This window comes from Theropithecus gelada, chromosome 7b (genome assembly GCF_003255815.1).
Source record: "Theropithecus gelada isolate Dixy chromosome 7b, Tgel_1.0, whole genome shotgun sequence".
NCBI lineage: Eukaryota > Metazoa > Chordata > Mammalia > Primates > Cercopithecidae > Theropithecus > Theropithecus gelada.
Genome location: NC_037675.1, coordinates 23,215,982 through 23,235,162, shown reverse-complemented (window position 1 = coordinate 23,235,162; position 19,181 = coordinate 23,215,982). Strand labels below are relative to the sequence as shown.

At 37.8% G+C, this 19,181-nt stretch overlaps 4 gene segments (V, D, J or C); all 4 read right to left on the bottom strand.

Annotated features, from left to right (window-relative positions):
- LOC112629379 overlaps positions 1-19,181 on the bottom strand; it is an 881,832-nt gene that overhangs the window by 543,744 nt on the left and 318,907 nt on the right.
- LOC112629380 overlaps positions 1-19,181 on the bottom strand; it is a 766,638-nt gene that overhangs the window by 516,952 nt on the left and 230,505 nt on the right.
- LOC112629366 overlaps positions 1-19,181 on the bottom strand; it is a 772,346-nt gene that overhangs the window by 564,205 nt on the left and 188,960 nt on the right. Inside the window, 1 exon segment of the C gene segment in view lies at positions 15,522-15,525. Within this exon segment, the coding sequence occupies positions 15,522-15,525 (4 nt within the window).
- LOC112629369 overlaps positions 1-19,181 on the bottom strand; it is a 661,469-nt gene that overhangs the window by 529,193 nt on the left and 113,095 nt on the right.

Here is a 19,181-nt window from a genome sequence, read left to right as displayed (position 1 = left end):
TTTTATGGTTTTGGGTTTTACATTTTAGTCTTTAATCCATCTTGAGTTAATTTTATATAAGGTATAAGGAAGGGTTCCAGTTTCTGTTTTCTGCATATGGCTAGCTAGTTTTCCCAGCATGATTTATTAAGTAAGGAATTATTTTCCCTTTTCCTATTGCTTGCTTATGTCAGCTTTGTCAAAAACCAGATGGTTGTAGATGTGTGGTGTTATTTCTGAGGTTTCTATTCTGTTCTATTGGTCTATATATCTGTTTTGGTACCAGTACCATGCTGTTTTGGTTACTGTAGGCTTGTAGTATAGTTTGAAGTCAGGTAGCATGATGCCTCCAGCTTCATTCTTTTTGCTTAGGATTGTCTTGGCTATATGGACTCTTTTTTTGGTTCCGTATGAAATTTAAAGTAGTTTTTTCTAATTCAGCGAAGAAAGTCACTGGTAACTTGATAGGAATAGCATTGAATCTATAAATTACTTTGGGCACTATGGCCATTTTCATGATATTGATTCTTCCTGTGCATGGAAGCATGGAATTATTTTCTTTTTATTATTGTGCCCTCTCTTATTTCCTTGAGCAGTAGTTTGTAGTTCTCCTTGAAGAGATCCTTCACATCCCTCGTAAGTTGTATTCCTATATATTTTATTTCCTTTCTAGCAATGGTGACTGGGAGTTCACTCATGCTGTGGCTCTCTGCTTCTCTATTGTTAGTGTATAGGAATGCTTGTGATTTTTGCACATTGATTTTGTATCCTGAGACTTTGCTGAAGTTGCTTATCAGCTTAAGGAGTTTTGGGACTGAGACTATGGGGTTTTCTAAATATACAATTATGTCATCTGTAAACAGAGACAATTTGACTTCCTCTCTTCCTATTTGAATACTCTCTATTTCTTTCTCTTGCCTGATTGCCCTGGCTAGAACTTCCAGTACTATATTGAATAGGAGTGGTAAGAGAGGGCATCCTTTTCTTGTGCCAGTTTTCGAAGGTAAAGCTTCCAGGTTTCACCCATTCAGTATGATATTGGCTATGGGTTTAGCATAAATAGTTCCTATTATTTTGAGATATGTTCCATTAATACCTAGTTTATTGAGAGTTTTTAGCATAAGGGGATGTTGAATTTTATCAAAGGCCTTTTCTGCATCTATTGAAATAATCGTGTGGTTTTTGTCATTGGTTCTGTTTATGTGATGGATTGTGTTTATTGATTTGTATTTGTTGAACCAGCCTTGCATCCCAGGGATAAAGCCAACTTGGTAGTAGTGGATAAGCTTTTTGATGTGCTACGGGATTCAGTTTGCCAATATTTTACTGAGGATTTTTGCATGGATGTTCATCAGGGATATTGGCCTGAAATTTTCTTTTTGTTATTGTTGTTGTTGTGTCTCTGTCAGGTTTTCATATCAGAATGATGCTGGCCTCATAAAATGAGTTAGGGAGTATTCCCTCTTTTTCTATTGTTTGGAATAGTTTCAGAAGGAATGGTACCAGCTTTGTACCTCTGGTAGAATTTGGCTGTGAATCCATCTGGTCCTGGGCTTTTTTGGTTGGTAGGCTATTAATTACTGCCTCAATTTCAGAACGTGTTATTGGTCTACTTCTTCCTGGTTTAGTCTTCGGAGGGTATATGCGTCCAGGAATTTATTCATTTCTTCTAGATTTTCTAGTTTGTGTGTAGAAGTGTTCATAGTACTCTCTGATGGTAGTTTGTATTTCTGTGGGCTCAGGGGTGATATCCCCTTTATAATTTTGTATTATGTCTATTTGATTCTTCTGTCTTCTTTATTAGTCTGACTAGTGATCCATCTATTTTGTTGATCTTTACAAAGAAAACAGCTCCTGGATTCATTGATTTTTTTGAAGGGTTTTTTGTCTCTATCTCATTCAATTCTGCTCTGATCTTAGTTATTTCTTGTCTTCTGCTAGCTTTTGAATTTTGTTTGCTCTTGCTTCTCTAGTTATTTTAATTGCCTTGTTAGAGTGTTGATTTTAGATCTTTCCCACTTTCTGATGTGGGCATTTACTGCTATAAATTTCCCTCTCACCCCTGTTTTAGCTGTGTCCCAGAGATTCTGGTATGTTGTGTCCTTGTTTTCATTGGTTTCAAAGAACTTATTTATTTTTGCCTTAATTTTGTTATTTACCCAGTAGTCATTCAGGAGCAGGTTGTTCAATTTCCATGTAGTTGTGCGGTTTTGAGTGAGTTTCTTAATCCTGAGTGCTAATTTGATTGCACTGTGGCCTGAAAGACTGTTTGCTATGATTTCTGTTCTTTTGCATTTGCTGAGGAGTGGTTTATTTCCAATTATGTGGTTTATTTTAGAATACATGCTATGTGGTGCTGAGAAGAATGTATATTCTGTTGATGTGGGGCAGAGAGTTCTGTAAATGTCTGTTAGGTCCACTTGGTCCAGAGCTAAGTTCAAGTCCTTAATATGTTTGTTAATTTTCTGTCTCCTTGGTCTGTCTAATATTGACAGTGGGGAGTTAAAGTCTGCCACTATTATTGTATGGGAGTCTAAGTTTCTTCATAGGTCTCTAAGAACTTGCTTTATGAATCTGGGTGCTCCTGTATTGGCTGCATATATGTTTAGGATAGTTAGCTCTTCTTGTTGTATTGATCCCTTTACCAGTATGTAATGCCCTTCTTTGTCTTTTTTTGTTTTCCGTTGGTTTAAAGTCTGTTTTATCAGAAACTAGGATTGCAACCCCTGCTTTTTTTTTTTTAATCTTTCTATTTACTTGGTAAATATTCCTTCATCCCTTTATTTTGAGCCTATGTGTGTCTTTGCACGTGAGATGGGTCTGCTGAATACAGCACACTGATGGGTCTTGACTCTATCCAATTTGCCAGTCTGTGACTCTTACTTGGGGCATTTAGTCCATTTACATTTAAGGTTAATATTGTTATGTGTGAATTTGATCCTGTCATCATGATGTTAACTGGTTATTTTGCACATTAGTTGATGCAGTTTCTTCATAGTGTCATTGGTCTTTATATTTTGGTGTGTTTTTGCAGTGGTTGGTACCAGTTTTTCCTTTCCATATTTAGTGCTTCCTTCAGGAGCTCTTTTAAGGCAGGCCTGGTGGTGACAAAATCCCTCAGCATTTACTTCTGTGTAAAGGATTTTATTTCTCCTTCACTTATGAAGCTTAGTTTGGCTGGATATGAAATTCTGTGTCAAAAATTCTTTTCTTTATGAATGCTGGCCCTTGCTATCTTCTGGCTTGTAGGATTTCCACGCAGAGATTCACTGTTAGTCTGATGGGCTTCCCTTTGTAGGTAACCTGACCTTTCTGTCTCACTGCCCTTAACATTTTTTCCTTCATTTCAATCTTGGAGAATCTGACAATTATGTGTCTTGGGGTTGCTCTTCTCGAGGAGTATCTTAATGGTGTTCTCTGTATTTCCTAAATTTGAATATTGGCCTGTCTTGCTAGGTTGGGGACGTTCTCCTGAATAATATTCTAAAGTGTGTTTTCCATCTTGGTTCCATTCTCCCTGTCATGTTCAGGTACACCAATCAAACGTAGATTTGATCTTTTCACATAGTCCCATATATCTTGGAGACATTGTTCATTTCTTTTCATTCTTTTTTCTCTAATCTTGTCTTCACATCTTATATCAGTAAGTTGATCTTCAATCTCTGATATCATTTATTCTGATCAAAGTCTATTATTTCTTAAATGCTGCCCACATACCAGGCAAGTTCCATGTTCACAATGAACACTGCTGGTCCCCAAGCTAGACCTTCTTTCCCAGGACAGTGTAGCCATCCCCAGCTACTGTGAATGTTGGCTACTCTTGGCTCACAGTTGCCTCTTTCCCTAGAAAATCGACCTTAGGCAATGAGAGTTACCATTGTCCAGTAGAATACACCTCTACCCCAAGAAACACCACAACCAATGACAACTTTAGTCTTACCCACAATAGGTCTAAGCAGTCTGGTCCCCTTGCCTCAGGGAGGGAGGGATCAACCCTGTGATACAGTTCAAGCTTCAGAGGTCCCCATGAGGTCAGGCTTGATCAAGACCTCTGCTGGACCATGTCCATGCTTAGCCTTTCCCCCATCTCAACCTGGTTTCCCAAATAAATTATAGAGAGAGAATTCCAAATGCAGTCTCTGCTTTTAAGGAACTCATCCCACGACAATATTTTACCTCATTGAATCCTGAAACCAATCCTGAAATATATGTAATAGTATAACTTAATATGAAAAAAGCCATAAGTAACATAATCGATGTTCAAACCTGTACCACAGCCTGAGTTCTTTCCAGAATACCATGATGCCAGAAGGCAAATCATAAAAATGGGACAAAAATTTAAGTTCCTTGATTTCAGCACAACTGTTTGCTCTTCCTCATTGCTTTTTAAATCTTTCTTCCATGACTGGGAAATATTTGTTCACAGTCTTCACTTCTGCAGAGTAAGAAGTTGTAGCAAATTCTGACTTGGCTTCATCATTTTCATCAGTGACTGTCAATAAAATGGACAGAAATCTTGATTCTTCATTTCCAAGCTTTTCCCACCTTCTGGGCCACATAAATAATGTCATGCCTCTCAGACCACAACATTTTTACAGTAAATGTGATTCTCAAATATTTTGCCTGTACTTCAAAGTAATATCGACTAAAAGGCCTTATTTGATCAGGTTACAAATACTTTCCCCGTACTTGACATACACTGCAGGGCAAATCTGTGGTGCCTCGTAATCAGGGGATGGAGATATTCATATGATGTTTAGTGTTTCCAACTCTCCAGACAAACATTTCCTGAAGCATTCTCAATTCCACATGGTCTTTGGTATCTTATTCATACAGGTCTTTACTCATCATAACAAAGGCCCTTGGTGTCTGGATCTCTTTTAGATACTTAGAGACCCTTCTCAAAAAAATGTTAAGTCCTTCTGTGCTGTCATGCCCTGCTGGGGAGATAAGGCACTCTATAACTAAAGCCAGTGCTCCCTCCCGTCTCCAGGCCACATTCAAGTACATAGGCATCTATAAACTGTCCCATCAGGCTCAAGCTGGGAGTTTTGAATTTGATTAAAAATTCACCCCAAAATGACAACATAGACCCTCTCTAATCTTTAGTCTGTGCAACTAATTAGACTTTTTTTAACCAGTTCTCACCATCTGACTCTAGATCTTCCAGCTATCCATCAGATGTACCCTTACATAACTCAAGAGTGAGGTTGCAGTTGAGGCTGGAGATGGAGTTAGGGTTCTATAACTAAAAAAATTTATGAGTTATGGGATTTTCAAAGTAGTCTGCTTATGATTTTTCTTCTCTTTTCACTTCTGCTTTGCTGTTTCATTCCAAAAGCAATGTCTGTCAAACGCCTTTGGGAAAGAGCGTTTGTCTTAGGAACCATGAGCGCATATCTGTTATTGTATGGAAATATTTTCTTGTCCTTGATAAAAAGAATCATAAAACCAATCTCATAAAGTAAAGATGTGGCATAAAAGTAGACTGGGCATAGATTAAATAAATGTACCTTTTTGTGTAGCAATAATAATTTAATAAAAAGAAAAAAGGGAGGAAGTAAATTTTTAGAAATGCTATATATGTTTATGGCATGATTATATTGTCTGTATAAAGTGAATATGTGCACCTTTTTGTATGTCAATAATACCTCAATTAAAATATTTTGGATTTCTTTTGTTGTTGTTTTGTGTTTTGTTTTGGTTTTGGTTTTTTGAGACAGGGTCTCACTGCATTGTCCAGGCTGGAGTGCAGTTCTGTGATCACAGCTCACTGCAGCCTCCACCTCTCTGACTCAAGAAATCCTCCCACCTCTTCCCTCCCAAGTTGCTGGAACTACAGGCACATGTCACCACTCTTGGCGATTTTTTTCTTTTTTTTAGACAAGGTCTCCCTATGTTGCCCAGGCTAGTCTCAAACTCTTGGGCTTAAGTGGTCCTCTTCCCTATGCCTCCAAAACTGTTGGGATTACAGACATGAGCCACCAAGCCCAGCCAAAAAAATATTTAAAAACTAAAGTGGAAAGAGAAGACTAGAAAATATTTCAAATAGACCAAATGGTGTCTTTTACTTTCCTTTGGGGTCTCAATTATTTTCAGAATTATGAAAATATTTCCCAAATTAATCAAACCTTCAATACTATTGCTCTTGGTTTTCGTTTGCATCCAGAGAGCAAACAGAACTTCATTGCCTTGAAATCTAAGCTCTACATCAGGCATTCCTGGGGTCCAGCAGGTTTGGGTACAGACTGCAGGTGTCTGGGGAACACTGTGCGCTCATTGCACAGAAGTAGGTGGCTGAATCACTGGGCTGTGAGTCTCTGATGAACAAGGAACTATACTTGCTGGATTTATCGACCTGTGCTGTAAACCTTCCCTCTTCTTTGTTACCACTGGAGTATATGTAAATCAGCAACTGAGGGCCTTTTCTGGAATACTGTCTGTACCACATGAAGTATTGAAAAGCACTGTTGCTGTAAGTGCAGTTGAGAGAGGCAGTGGCTCCCTCTGGAACACTGAGGGGTCCAGGATTCTGCTCCACCTCCTTCTGCTGGCTCCAAACCCCTGTGAAAAAAGACAGTGGTCAGACAGAGAAGACAGATTGGGTAGTGGACACTTAGTCCCCAGAATTTAAATCATCTTTTCATAGACCCCCCACTCTCCACAGTTTCCCTTTGTTAGCGGAAAAAAACCACTCATGTTTCTACCCACAGGCCTAGAATACACAATAATTGCAAACAATATACATTATATTCCTATAGAGATGCCCAAAACTCACAGCTTAACTGAAGCCACAGGATCACCAGTAAAATTCTCAAGGATTTCATCATTCTTTTCTGCCCTGGTTCACCAAGGATTCAAACCTTAAACACACACACACACACACACACACACAGAGAGAGAGAGAGAGAAGAAGTAATCCAAATGTTTCTCATTTTTCTGCTGTAGGAATCATAAAAGAAATCTGTCCTACCAATTAGAGAAAAGATGTTCTTTTTAACACCTCTGCTCCATCAGTAAGCTCCTCCCTCATCTCTCCCTCTGTCTCGCTCGTATTCATGTGTGTGTGCACTTGCAAGTGCACATGCATCCCCCTCCCCTCCCCCCACCCACAGAAGCACATGAGAGCTTTCCTCAAGGTCCCTGAGAAGACACTGCCATCTTGAGGACTCACAAAAGTGATCAAAGATGTATTCCAACTACAGACCTGTGTTGTATGAACTGTTAAAAGTGAAAATAAGACACTTTCATTAAATTCAAAATATACAAGGAACTCAAACAACTCAACAGCAAAAAATAAAAAATCAATCCCATTTAAAAATGGGCAGTGGATCTAAACTGACAATTCTCAAAAGAAGACAAATGACCAGTAGGTATTTAAAACATGCTCAACATCACTAATCATTACAGAAATGCAAATCAAAACCACAATGAGATATCATCCTATCCTAGTTAGAATCGCTATTATTAAAAATACAGAAAATGATATATGTGATGAGGATGCATAGAAAAGGGATCTCTCAAACATTGTTGGTAGGAATGTAAATTAGTACAGCCACTCTGGAAAACAGTAGAGAAATTTCTCAAAAATCTAGTAATAAAACTACCATACAATCCAGCAATCCAACTACTGAGTATTTATCCAAAGGAAAGGAAATAAGTGTATTGAAGGCATACCTGCCTCCCCATGTTTATTGCAGCACTATTCACAATAGCAAAGGTATTAAATCAACAAAGTGTCTATCTACTGGTGAACGGATGAAGAAAATGTTGTATAGTTACACGGTGGAATACTATTCACGTATAAAAATGAATGAAATCATGTCCTTTGCAGCAACATGGATGGAACTGGAAGTCATTATGTTAAATGAAATAAGCCAGGCACAGAAAGATAAATATTGCATCAATTCACTCAGAGGTGGGAGCTAAAAAAAAGAGTTGATCTCAGGAGACAGAGACTAGAATGTTGGTTATCAGAGACTGGGAAGGATGTGGATGTGGTTGCGGGGAATAAAAAGAGGTTGGTTAATGGGTACAAACAGAAGGAATACGTTCTAATGTTCAATAGCAGAGTAGAGTGACTAAAGTTAACAACAACACATTGTACTTTCAAAATAGCTAGAAGTGAGGACTTGAAATATTCTCAACACACAGAAATAATAAATGATGCTCTTGGTAATAGATATCCTAAACACCCTGACTTGATTATTGTATATTCTATGCACGTAACAAAATATCACATGAACTACATAAATATGTACAAATATTACATATCAATTAAAAATAAGAAGTTTTAATAAAGCTTTTAAGCTATATTAAGAGTCAAAGTCAATGTATGTGTGAGAGAAGCAGAGGGATATGTATGTGTGTATGAGTTTCCATCAAATGGCAATTCTTATCTAAGACCACTTATATCTAATAGCCACTTTCCTGAACTAAAAAATCAGACATAACAGATTCTATTATAGAAATCTGAGTGATATTCTTGCAATTCAAGGAGAATTTCACACCGTATAGCTCTTCTTAATGTCAGGCCACATATTCCTATACTACTCTGTTATATACAAGTTTTAAAGAAATTTCTTGTAACTCAAAATAAGTCTTCCAAGATGAAATGACCTAAAATCTAGCTGAACAAACATGGTTACAGCCCACAGCCTAAGCAATATTTTTTTTAGCAAGGCCAGGAACTGGAGGAGCTTGAACTTTGTCATTCCATTTTGCACCAATGATGCATCTGTGCCTAAACAGCACTTACTTGGGTTGGTGCAATTGAGATGAACCTGCCTTTAGTACCTAAAAACTGTCAATAAACCCAATCTGCCTGTTCATTTGTCCTGTCCCTCTTATTGCCTTTCTTGTACAAAGCTGGTATCTAGGAATCAGTCTCTAAAAGTTACAGGTTTTGTTCATCCTGACATAACCAAAAAACCAAATCTATCAGGGAGCTATCTATGCAAGGAACTCAATTGAGTCTATAAATAAACAAGGACAGACAACTACTGTTCTTTTCTGTTCCACAATGTGCTTTGTGTCCTTTAAGAGGCCAACAATGAAGCAGGCTCTTTTCCACTCATGAGCCACGTAATCGGTATTCACCAAAGATGGCTGAGGCTAACCTTTCCCATTCCTACCAACAACTGCCTAGGAAATAGAATGAGGGAGAAGATGCTAATATTGAAATTTGTTTCTCCAAGGGTACATTGCACTTGACAGAAACCATGACCATTTCTCGATAAATACAAAAACCAGAGGAAAAGTGAAAGCAACACAAGCTGGCAGCCACTAGTCTTGGATAATGTACTAAAACAAATATAACGTCTGAAGCAAAGTCTGTAAGAAGCACCCTTCTTTGTAAGATTTGTAACAAAACATGATACAAATGGGTCAACAGATCTAATGCTGTGGTAGACCCAAGAGCCATATCAGTGCTAGCAAAATGACAGACTTTATACAGCATCAAACCTGTCCTAAGGACCCTTGTTTGCCTAATTATGTCTAAAGACTATATAAAACTCTTTCATATCCCCCAAAGGACAGTGTTATGATAATCAACAAATAAGAAAAACCACTGACCTCTCCCCCATTGATTTTACACCGTCTTCACCTTCCACAACAGTAAATTTTCTAGATATGCCTTGTGAACCTCAGAGTATTGCAAAACAAGACTTCATTTAAAAGCGATTTATCTTAAAATAAATGCTTCTGAAATGGTACTAATTTTGCGTCTATTTTTAGACATTTTAGCTTATGTTTTAGGTACAAGGGGTACATGTGCAGGTTTGTTACATGTGTATATTACACTCAGATGGTGAGCATAGTACTCGATAGGTACTATTTAATACACCCCCCAGTCCCTGCTCCCTTTGGTAATCCACAGTTGTTGCCATGTTTACATAGGTTCTGTGTTTGGCTCCCACTTATAAGTGAGAACATGTGATATTTGGTTTAACATTTCTGCATTAATTCACTTAGGATAATGGCCTCCAGATCCATTCATGTTGCTGCAAAGAACATTATTTCATTCCTTTTTATGACAACATAGTATTCCATGGTATATATGTACCACATTTTCTTTATCCAATTCTCTATCGATGGGCACAGAATTTTATTTCACATGTTTGCTATTGTGCATAGCATGGCAATAATAATAAGAAGCCATGTGTCTTTTTGGTACAATAGTCTATTTTCCTTTGCATATATATCCAACAATGGGATTGCTGGGTAAAATGATAGCTCCATTTTATGTTCTTTGGGATATTTGCAAACTGCTATCCACAGGGACTGAACTAATTTACATTCCCATCAACAGCATATAAGTGTTCCCTTTTCTCTGCAGCCTCATCAGTATCTGTTGTTTTATAATTTTTTAATAATAGCCATTCTGACTGGTGTGAGATGATAACTCATTGTGGTTTTGATGGATATTTCTCTGATGATTAGTGATGATGAGCACATAGCAAGAGAAACTCTTAGACCCTGGCCAGTGGGGAGAGGTGAGGGTCTAATACTTTCTTTGTATGCTAAAAGAAGTATAGAAAAACAACCATATTGTCTTCTGAAACCAAGCAGCAACTCTCTGACCTGCTATTGGTTTGTTATCTCCTTCCACATTCCATGAACACAGGAAAACTCCTATGAATATGGCTTCCGGACTATTCTGTTATATCAGTGGCAACTTTCCAATATAGATTCCCCATCTTCATAAGTATCCAAACACAAGAATCAACACAACCTTGTCTCAAACGGACAGATACAAATTTATATGCTTCCCCTGATATCTTGACAGTTGGGTTATGTCATGAATGGCTACAGAGGTTGCAAATATTGCAAATACTCACTGACACTGCTCATGTAGTTTAACCAAAGTGATGCCATGCTTTTCCAAATCAAGTTTAATAATAAATCCCAAATTTGATTAACCTGTGCATTTAGGGTTATGCCTGGGGAAAGGAGGCCATATAACATCTCTGTATTGGGAATGGTAGGGTTTTTTTCTTTGTGGCAATTCAAACAGAGATCAAAATTTCAGTCTAAACTTTCATGTATGAGTTATAACAGATAAAATACTACATGCTAGCTGTCTGTACTTTGGAACTTACTCACATTTGGCTGGATCAAGCATAATTAAGGTTAATACTGCAGGTTGGTCTCATTCTGCTTCTTAGAGTTCTGCTGATAGTAGCCTTAATTAAGTGCTATTTGAGACAAATGTAATGCGTTTCGTCATGACATTTCTCAGTTACATAAATCAGAATGACTGACAAAGTGGCATACTCATAAAATAAATTTCTAGCAACTAACCCAGTGTAAGACCATGGAGTGGATATTATTGAAAGACAGTCCACCATGAGTCTCTTGTACTCTTACATGACCTGCTGAGTGTGCCAACAGTGTAACGACATGAGCATTCTATCTGGGTCACTTCTCAGGGTTATGCCAGCAAGCAACCTTGGGAGATGAGGTAACGTCTCCCTCTAAGACAAAAAGCAACCTGGCTAAGTGCTTGTTATAAAAGCAATGAACTTCCTAAGCTCAGAGTTCCTCAGCTGTGACACAATACCACTTCATGCATAGCATCCCTTACTACACATTATATCATCTTCTGAGGACTTAAAGGAAGGAGAAACTGATGGAAATACATCAATGTTCATGCTGTTTGTTGTACCATAAATAATAAAATCCTTTGTCTCTTACTAAGAAGCCCTGTGTTTTTATTGATAGACTCAATGAAATAAGCTTATTAGCTTGTAAGAAGGGACAAAATCCAAGACCTGACAACTCCTTACTAAAGGAGTTATAAAGATTTGTAAAGTAAAGACTTAAATTACATATGAGAAAGGTAAGTTTCTCCAAACTGGTATGAAACAGGCCTTTTATGGAGGATATAACATACATAGCTGACAAAGGTAAGTTTCTCCAATCTGGTATGAAGTAGGCATTTTTTGGAAGATATAATATACATAGCCCCATATGGTAATTAACCATTACTTCCAATAAAATGCTTGAGCAATTTTCTAATATCCTTTAATGAAATAAAGATTCCTTCTGGGAAATTAGTGTTACAAACTCAAATGACCATTAATCTTGTGAGAAGCTTAATAGCCACTGCACAGGCAGTCAAAAGCAGGGTAATTATGCAACTGTCATTTGAAAGTAATAATGATCTTTAGCCAGATTTTTAAAAATCTGGCTTCCCGTAACAATATACAAAGGCTACTTATTTGAATTTGTTTCTTGAGGAGCTTTTTCTTTTGCAGTAATTTGAAATAAAACTTTGATATGTGTTCATAATTATTAGGCTTGAGAGGTTACTTTTATACTTGCCAAACGTCTTTTAGGTATGTCTTTTTTCTTTTAGATATTTCGCTATGGGTTAGTAGTCTTAAGAGTTGACTCAGTCCTTCACATCACATCTGATAAGGTGAGGTCAATTAAGTGAGGAAAGGCTAAGGTCCTGAGTGAATCTATTTGATAGAAGCCACTAAGTACAAAAAGACTGGGTTCTGAGTCTTGGGGTGAGGGCCAGAGAAAACTGAGTTGCTCCACATAATGAAGTAGAGATAATATTCATAAAGGTCAAAGTTGCTAGAGTGGGAATGAGAGAGGAAGGGAAAAGGGAGAAAGAGAGGAGGGCCAAACAAATTTCATTCTTTCATTCATTCAGTAGATTTTTTGACTGACTACTATGGACTAGTCATTATTCTAGGCACTAAGAATAAAGCCAGGAAGAGAAACTCCAAGATGATCGATTAGACGCAGCCAGAGTTTCTCCTACCAATAAATCAGACCATCAGAAAGAATGACATTTTCTGAGCGTATCTTCAGAAAGAATGCATTGAGAATGGGTGGAGAGAAGACTCAGACCCTGGACCAAAGTGAGAGGAACCTGGGAACCCTGCACAGGGTTGCCATGCACTGGGACTCATTCATGATGTCCAGTGTCTCCTGAGGAAAGGCTAAATCAGATAGGCGAGCATTTATTAATTCCTCCCATGGACCTCTCGAATCCTGACTGCAGGAGACCCCAGGAAGCCCATAGAAATTTGAGCTGGCAGGGAGAACTACTTGGAATGCTAGAAGTGACAGGACTCTAGCCTGTGTGAAGCCCAGAATGTTTAGCATGGGAATAGCAGCAGTGAGCACAGCGAGGGACGCCCATTCCCCAAGGTGCACCATGCTCTTCTAGATGGCTCTGGCCTTTGTTGACTGTTAGACCTGGACAGAGTAGGGTTGTCTTGCCCATGGGTCAGGACTAGTCTGATCTGAGCACCCTCTTGTCTGCCGACCTCTCCTGGGGTCCCTACCTGACCATGCCTGCTTGTAGCTCTGCCTTAGGTGTCAAACCAGAGCACTTCCTGGCTACTGGTGCCATAGCTACTTCACCAGCAAACTCTGCCTAACCATCAAAGAGCTTATGCAGACAGGCCACTCCTGACACACATCCTTCCACAGCCTCACCCCATTGCCACTGGCACATGTGTACATGAGTGCTAATACTGCTGCCATGAGTTCAATGAAGTGCTTTTGCCGGCACCCCCAAGTGGAGTGTTGATGTCAGCAAACCAATAATACCTCAGGCCCTCTGGCTCAGCAGGTACTTAACCTAAAGGGGCCAGAGAACAAAGCAGTGGGCCTGGTCCCAGCCCCACAGGGTTAGAGCATGCAGCCCAGGAATGCTCATCTGAATCCGGGACTCCTGAAATTATCCAGAAATGAAGTCAGTTGACTGAACCCAGTTTATTCCACAGTCAAATCCCTCAAGGGCATAAAGTAATATAAAAGTTTTAAAAACCCATTCAAAGGACAGAAACTTCAAATATTAAAGGGTCATCAGCCTACACAGATGCTAAATAACCAACACAACAACTTTGGCACTTCAAGAAGCTAGAGTGTCTTCTTACTTCCAAACAACCACACTAGCTCCCAGGCAATGATCATTAACCAGGCTGAAATAGCTGAAATGACAAACAGAGAAGTCACAATTTGGATGTAAGAACATCGAGATTCCCAAGAAAATTGAAACTCAATCCAAAGAATCTAAACAATCTAAAGAAATAAAATGAGAGCTGAAAAACAAAATAGCCATTTTAAGAAAGAACCAAACTGTTCTGATAGAGTGGGAAAGAAAAACTATTAAAGGCCACTACAGGGAAGGGGCTGGTCATCCACTAAGGAAACCCCATCAATCTCACAGTGAACTTTTCAGTAGAAACCCCATAAACCAGAGGAGATTAGGGGCTTACATTCAGCATCCTTAAAGAAAATAAATTCCAAACAAGAATTTCATAGCCAACCACACTAAGCTTCATCAGCAAAGGAAATGTAAAATTCTTTTCAGACAAGCAAATGCTAAAGAAATTTGTAACCTTCAGACCTGCCTTATAGGAGGTCCCTAAAGGAGTGCTCAAAATGGAAATAAAAGACTGCTACAAGCCACCACAAAAACACAATTAGGACAGACCATTGATACTATGAAACAGCTCTACCATCTATTTTCTTTCTCTCTTTCTCTCTTTCTTTCTCTCTTTCTCTTTCTTTCTCTCTTTCTCTTTCTTTCTTTCTCTTTCTTTCTTTCTTTCTTTCTTCCTTCCTTCCTTCTTTCCTTCCTTCCTTCCTTTCTTTCTTCCTTTCTTTTCTTCCTGAGTCAGGGTCTCATTCTATCACCCAGGCTGGAGTGCAATGGTACAATCATGGCTCATGGCAGCACTGACCAGTCAGGCTCAATCAATCCTCCTGCCTCAGCCTGCTGGGACTATAAGCACACATCATCACACTCAGCTAATTTTTGTATTTTTTTGCAGGGACAGGGTTTTGCCATGTTACCCAGGCTGGTCTCAAACTACTGGGCTCAAGCAATTTGCCCACCTTGTCCTGCCAAAGCGTTGGAATTACAGGCATCAGCCACCACACTGGCACAATTGTACAATCAGGTCTACATAACGACCAGCTAACAACACGAAGACAGGATCAAATCCATACATATCAATATTAAACTTAAACATGAACAGAGTAAATGCCCCACTTAAAAGGCAGAGGGTGGCAATTTGGATAAAGAGGCAAAACAACTGTATGCCATCTTCAAGAGACCCATTTCACAAGCAGTGACACATATAGGCTCAAAGTAAAGAGACAGTGAAAGATCTACAAAGTAAATAGAAAACCAAAAAGAGCAGGAGTTGTTTTTTCTAATTTCAGTTAGAACAGACTTTCTAAAAAAATAATGAAAAAGCACAAAGAAGGGCATTAAATAATGAATAATGATAAGTGTTCAATTTAACAAGAAGACCTAACTATCCTAAATAGGTATGCAACTAACACTGGAGCACCCAGATTCATAAAGCAAATTCTTAGAGACCTATGAAGAGACCTAGATAACCATGCAATAATACTGGTAGACTTCAACTCCCCACTGACAGTATTTGACAGATTATTGAAATACAACCATAAGAAAGATACTTGGGATGTAAACTCGACACATGACAAAATGGACCTAACAGACATCTACAGTATACTCCACCCAACAACCTCAGAATACGCACTCTTCTTACCTGCACATGCTTGACTATAAAATCAACCACATGCTTGACTATAAAATCAACCACATGCTTGACTATAAAGCAATTCTCAAAAAATTCAAAAAGACTCCAAATTATACCAACCACACTCTTGGACTATAGTGCAATAAAAATAAAAATCAATAACAAGAAGATCTCTCAAGACCATCCAATTATATGGAAATTAAACAACCTGTCCCTGAATGACTTTTGAGTAAACAATGAAACTAAGGAAAAAACAAAAGATTCATTGGAACTAATGAAAACAAAGATACAATGTATCAGAATCACTGAGACACAGCTAAAATAGTGTTGAAAAGAAAGTTCATAGTACTAAACATCCACATCAAAAAGTTAGAAAGATCCCAAATTACCAACCTAACATCACACCTAGAGTAACTAAAAAAACCCAAGAGCAAACCCACCCCAAAGCTAGCAGAAGAAGAGAAATAACAAAATTCAGAGCTGAACTGAATGAAATGGAGATGAAAAAACCATACAAAAGATGAATAAAACCAAATGGTTTTTTTGAGAGAATAAAAATGATTGATAGACTGCTAGCTAGACTAATAAAGAAAAAAACAGAGAAGAGCCAAATAAATACAATCAGAAATGACACAGTGGCAGTACAAAAAACCCTCAGAGACTATTATGAGCACCTCTATGCAGACAAACCAGAAAACCTAGAAGAAATGGATAAATACCTGGAAAAATACAACCTCCCAAGATTAAATCAGGAAGAAATAAATTTTCTGAACTGACTGATAAGGAGTTCTGAAATTGAATTAGTAATAAAAACCTACAACAAGAAAAAGCCCTGAACTGGAAAGATTCATAGCCAAAATCTACCAGACATATAAAGAAGAGCTGGTACTTTTTGAAACTATTCCAGAATATTGACGAATAGGAACTTCTCCCTACCTCATTCTATGAGACCAGCATTATTCTGATACCAAAGCCTAGAAGAAACACAACCAAAAAAGAAAACTTCAGGCCAATATCCTTGATGAATATACATGCAAAAATCCTAAACAAAATACTACCAAACCAAATCCCGCAGCTAATCCAGCAGAATCAAGTAGTCTTTATTTCTGAAATGCAAGGTTGCATATACAAATCAATAAATGTGATTCATCACATAAACAGAACGAAAAAAACTACATACCTCAATAGACATAAAAATATTTAATCATTTTATTTGATTTATGAAAATCATTTAATGAAATTTAAAATCTCTTCAGGTTAAAACTCCTCAACAAAGTAGGCATTCAGGAAACATACCTCAAAATAATAAGAGCCATCTATGACAAATGCACAGCCAATATAATAGTGAACAAGCAAAAGCTGGAAGCATTCCCTTTGAGAACCAAAACATGACAAAGATGCTCACTCTCACCACTCCTATTCAACATAGTACTGGATGTCCTAGCCAGAACATTCAGTCAAGAGAGAGAAATAAATGGCATCCAAATAGGAAGTGAGGAAGTCAAACTCTCTTTCCTCACAGACTATATGACATTTTACCTAGAAAACCCCATGGCCTCTGCTAAAAGGTTCCTAGATTTAATAAACAACTTCACCAAAGTTTTAGGATATAAAATCAATGTACAAGAATAAGTAGCATTTCTATAAACTGAAAACATCCAAGCTGAGAGCAAAATCAAGAACACAATCCCATTCACTATAGCCACACAGAAAAAGTTATCTAGGAATGCAGCGAACCAGGGGTGTGAAAGATACCTAAAATAAGAATTACAAAACACAGCTGAAAGAAATCATAGACCACACAAACAAATAAAAACACATTTCAGGCTCATAGATTGGAAGAATCAATGTCATCAAAATGTCCACACTGCCCAAAGCAATCTACAGATTCAGTACTACTCCTTTCAAATTATCAGTGTCATTTTTCACAGAATTAGTAGAAACCATTCTAAAATTCATATGGAACCAAAAAAGGAGCCTGAATAGCCAAAGCAATACTTAGCAAAAGAAAGAACAAAACTGGAGGCATCATATTATCTAACCTTAAATTGTAGTACAAGGCTAAGTAACCAAAACTTAGCCTTAGTAATAATAGAAAACTGGACACATAAACAAATGGAGCAGAATAGAGAACCAATAAACAAAGCCACACACCAAGGATCACCTGATCTTCAACACAGCCAACAAAAACGACCAATGGGGAAAGGACTCCCTATTCAATAAATGGTACTGGAGTAACTGTCTAGCCATGTGCAGAAGATTGAAACTGGATCTCTTTGTTTTACCATATACAAAAATAAACTCATGATGGACTAAAGATTTAAATGTAAAACTTAAAACTAAAAAAACCCTAGAAGAAAACTTATGAAATTCTATTCTGGACATAGGCCTGGCAAAGATTTCATGACCAAGACTCCAAAAGCAATTGCAAAAAAAAAACCAAACATTGACAAATGGGACCTAATTATGCCATGGGATAATTAAGGAATCAGACCAAGAGGTTGAGGAGGAATTATCAAATTATTTAGATGCACCAACCAAGTTGGATTAACATCCAAAGGTCTGAGCCCTGAACAAAGAGTTGAGCTACCTTTTAAGCATTTCGTGGGGTCGGGGGAGATCTGTGCAGGGAGAAGCGTATTACAGAAGTGAAAAACAAAGACAGTTATTCAATTAAGACATGCATATTTCTTACTTTTCAAGGAACAACATGTTTTACAACTTGAGATTATCTGTCTAGTGACCTTGCAGCTGTACAGTTAGAGAAACAGAGTTTTCACAATGCCTAGGAAAGGGAGAGATAAGGCTCACTAGCCACAGAGAGAGAAACAGGGAGTTAATTTTAAAGGACTCCAGCCCTTTCTCTTCCTCAGAGGGAATTGGGTTTTCTTACATATAACTGAGTTTTTGCTTACACAGTCTTTAATTTCTTTTAATTCCTGTTCCAATTACACTAAAGAACCTTTACACAGCAAAGGAAACTATCAACAGAGTAAACAGGCAACCTACAGAATGTGAGAAAATATTTGCAAACTATGTATCAGACAAAGGTATAATATCCAGAATCTATAAGAAACTTAAGCAAATTAACAAGTAAAAAACAAACAACATGGACAGACAAAATGGGAAAACAACACGAACAGATACTTCTCAAAAGAAGACATCAATGCAACCACCACACATATAAAAAATGCTCAAAATCATTAATCATTAGAGAAATGTAAATCAAAACCACAATGAGATACCATCTCATACCAATCAAAAAGGCTACTACTAAAAAGTAAAAAAATAACAGATGCTGGCAAAGTTGCGGAGAAAAGGGAATGCTTTTACACCACTGGTGGCAATGTAACTTAGTTCAGCCACTGTGGAAAGCCATTTGGAGATTTATCAAATAACATAAAACAAATACTATCAGACCCATCAATCCTATTACTGGGCATATACTCAAAGAAATAGAAATCACTCTACCGTAAAGACACTCGCACACACATGTTCATTGCAGCACTATTCACAATAGCAAAGATATGGAAACAATCTAGATGCATATCAATTGTGTACTGGAAAAAGAAAATGTGGTACATATATACCATGGAATACTATGCAGTCATAAAAATGAATGAAATCATGTCCTATGCACCAACATTGATACAGTTAAAG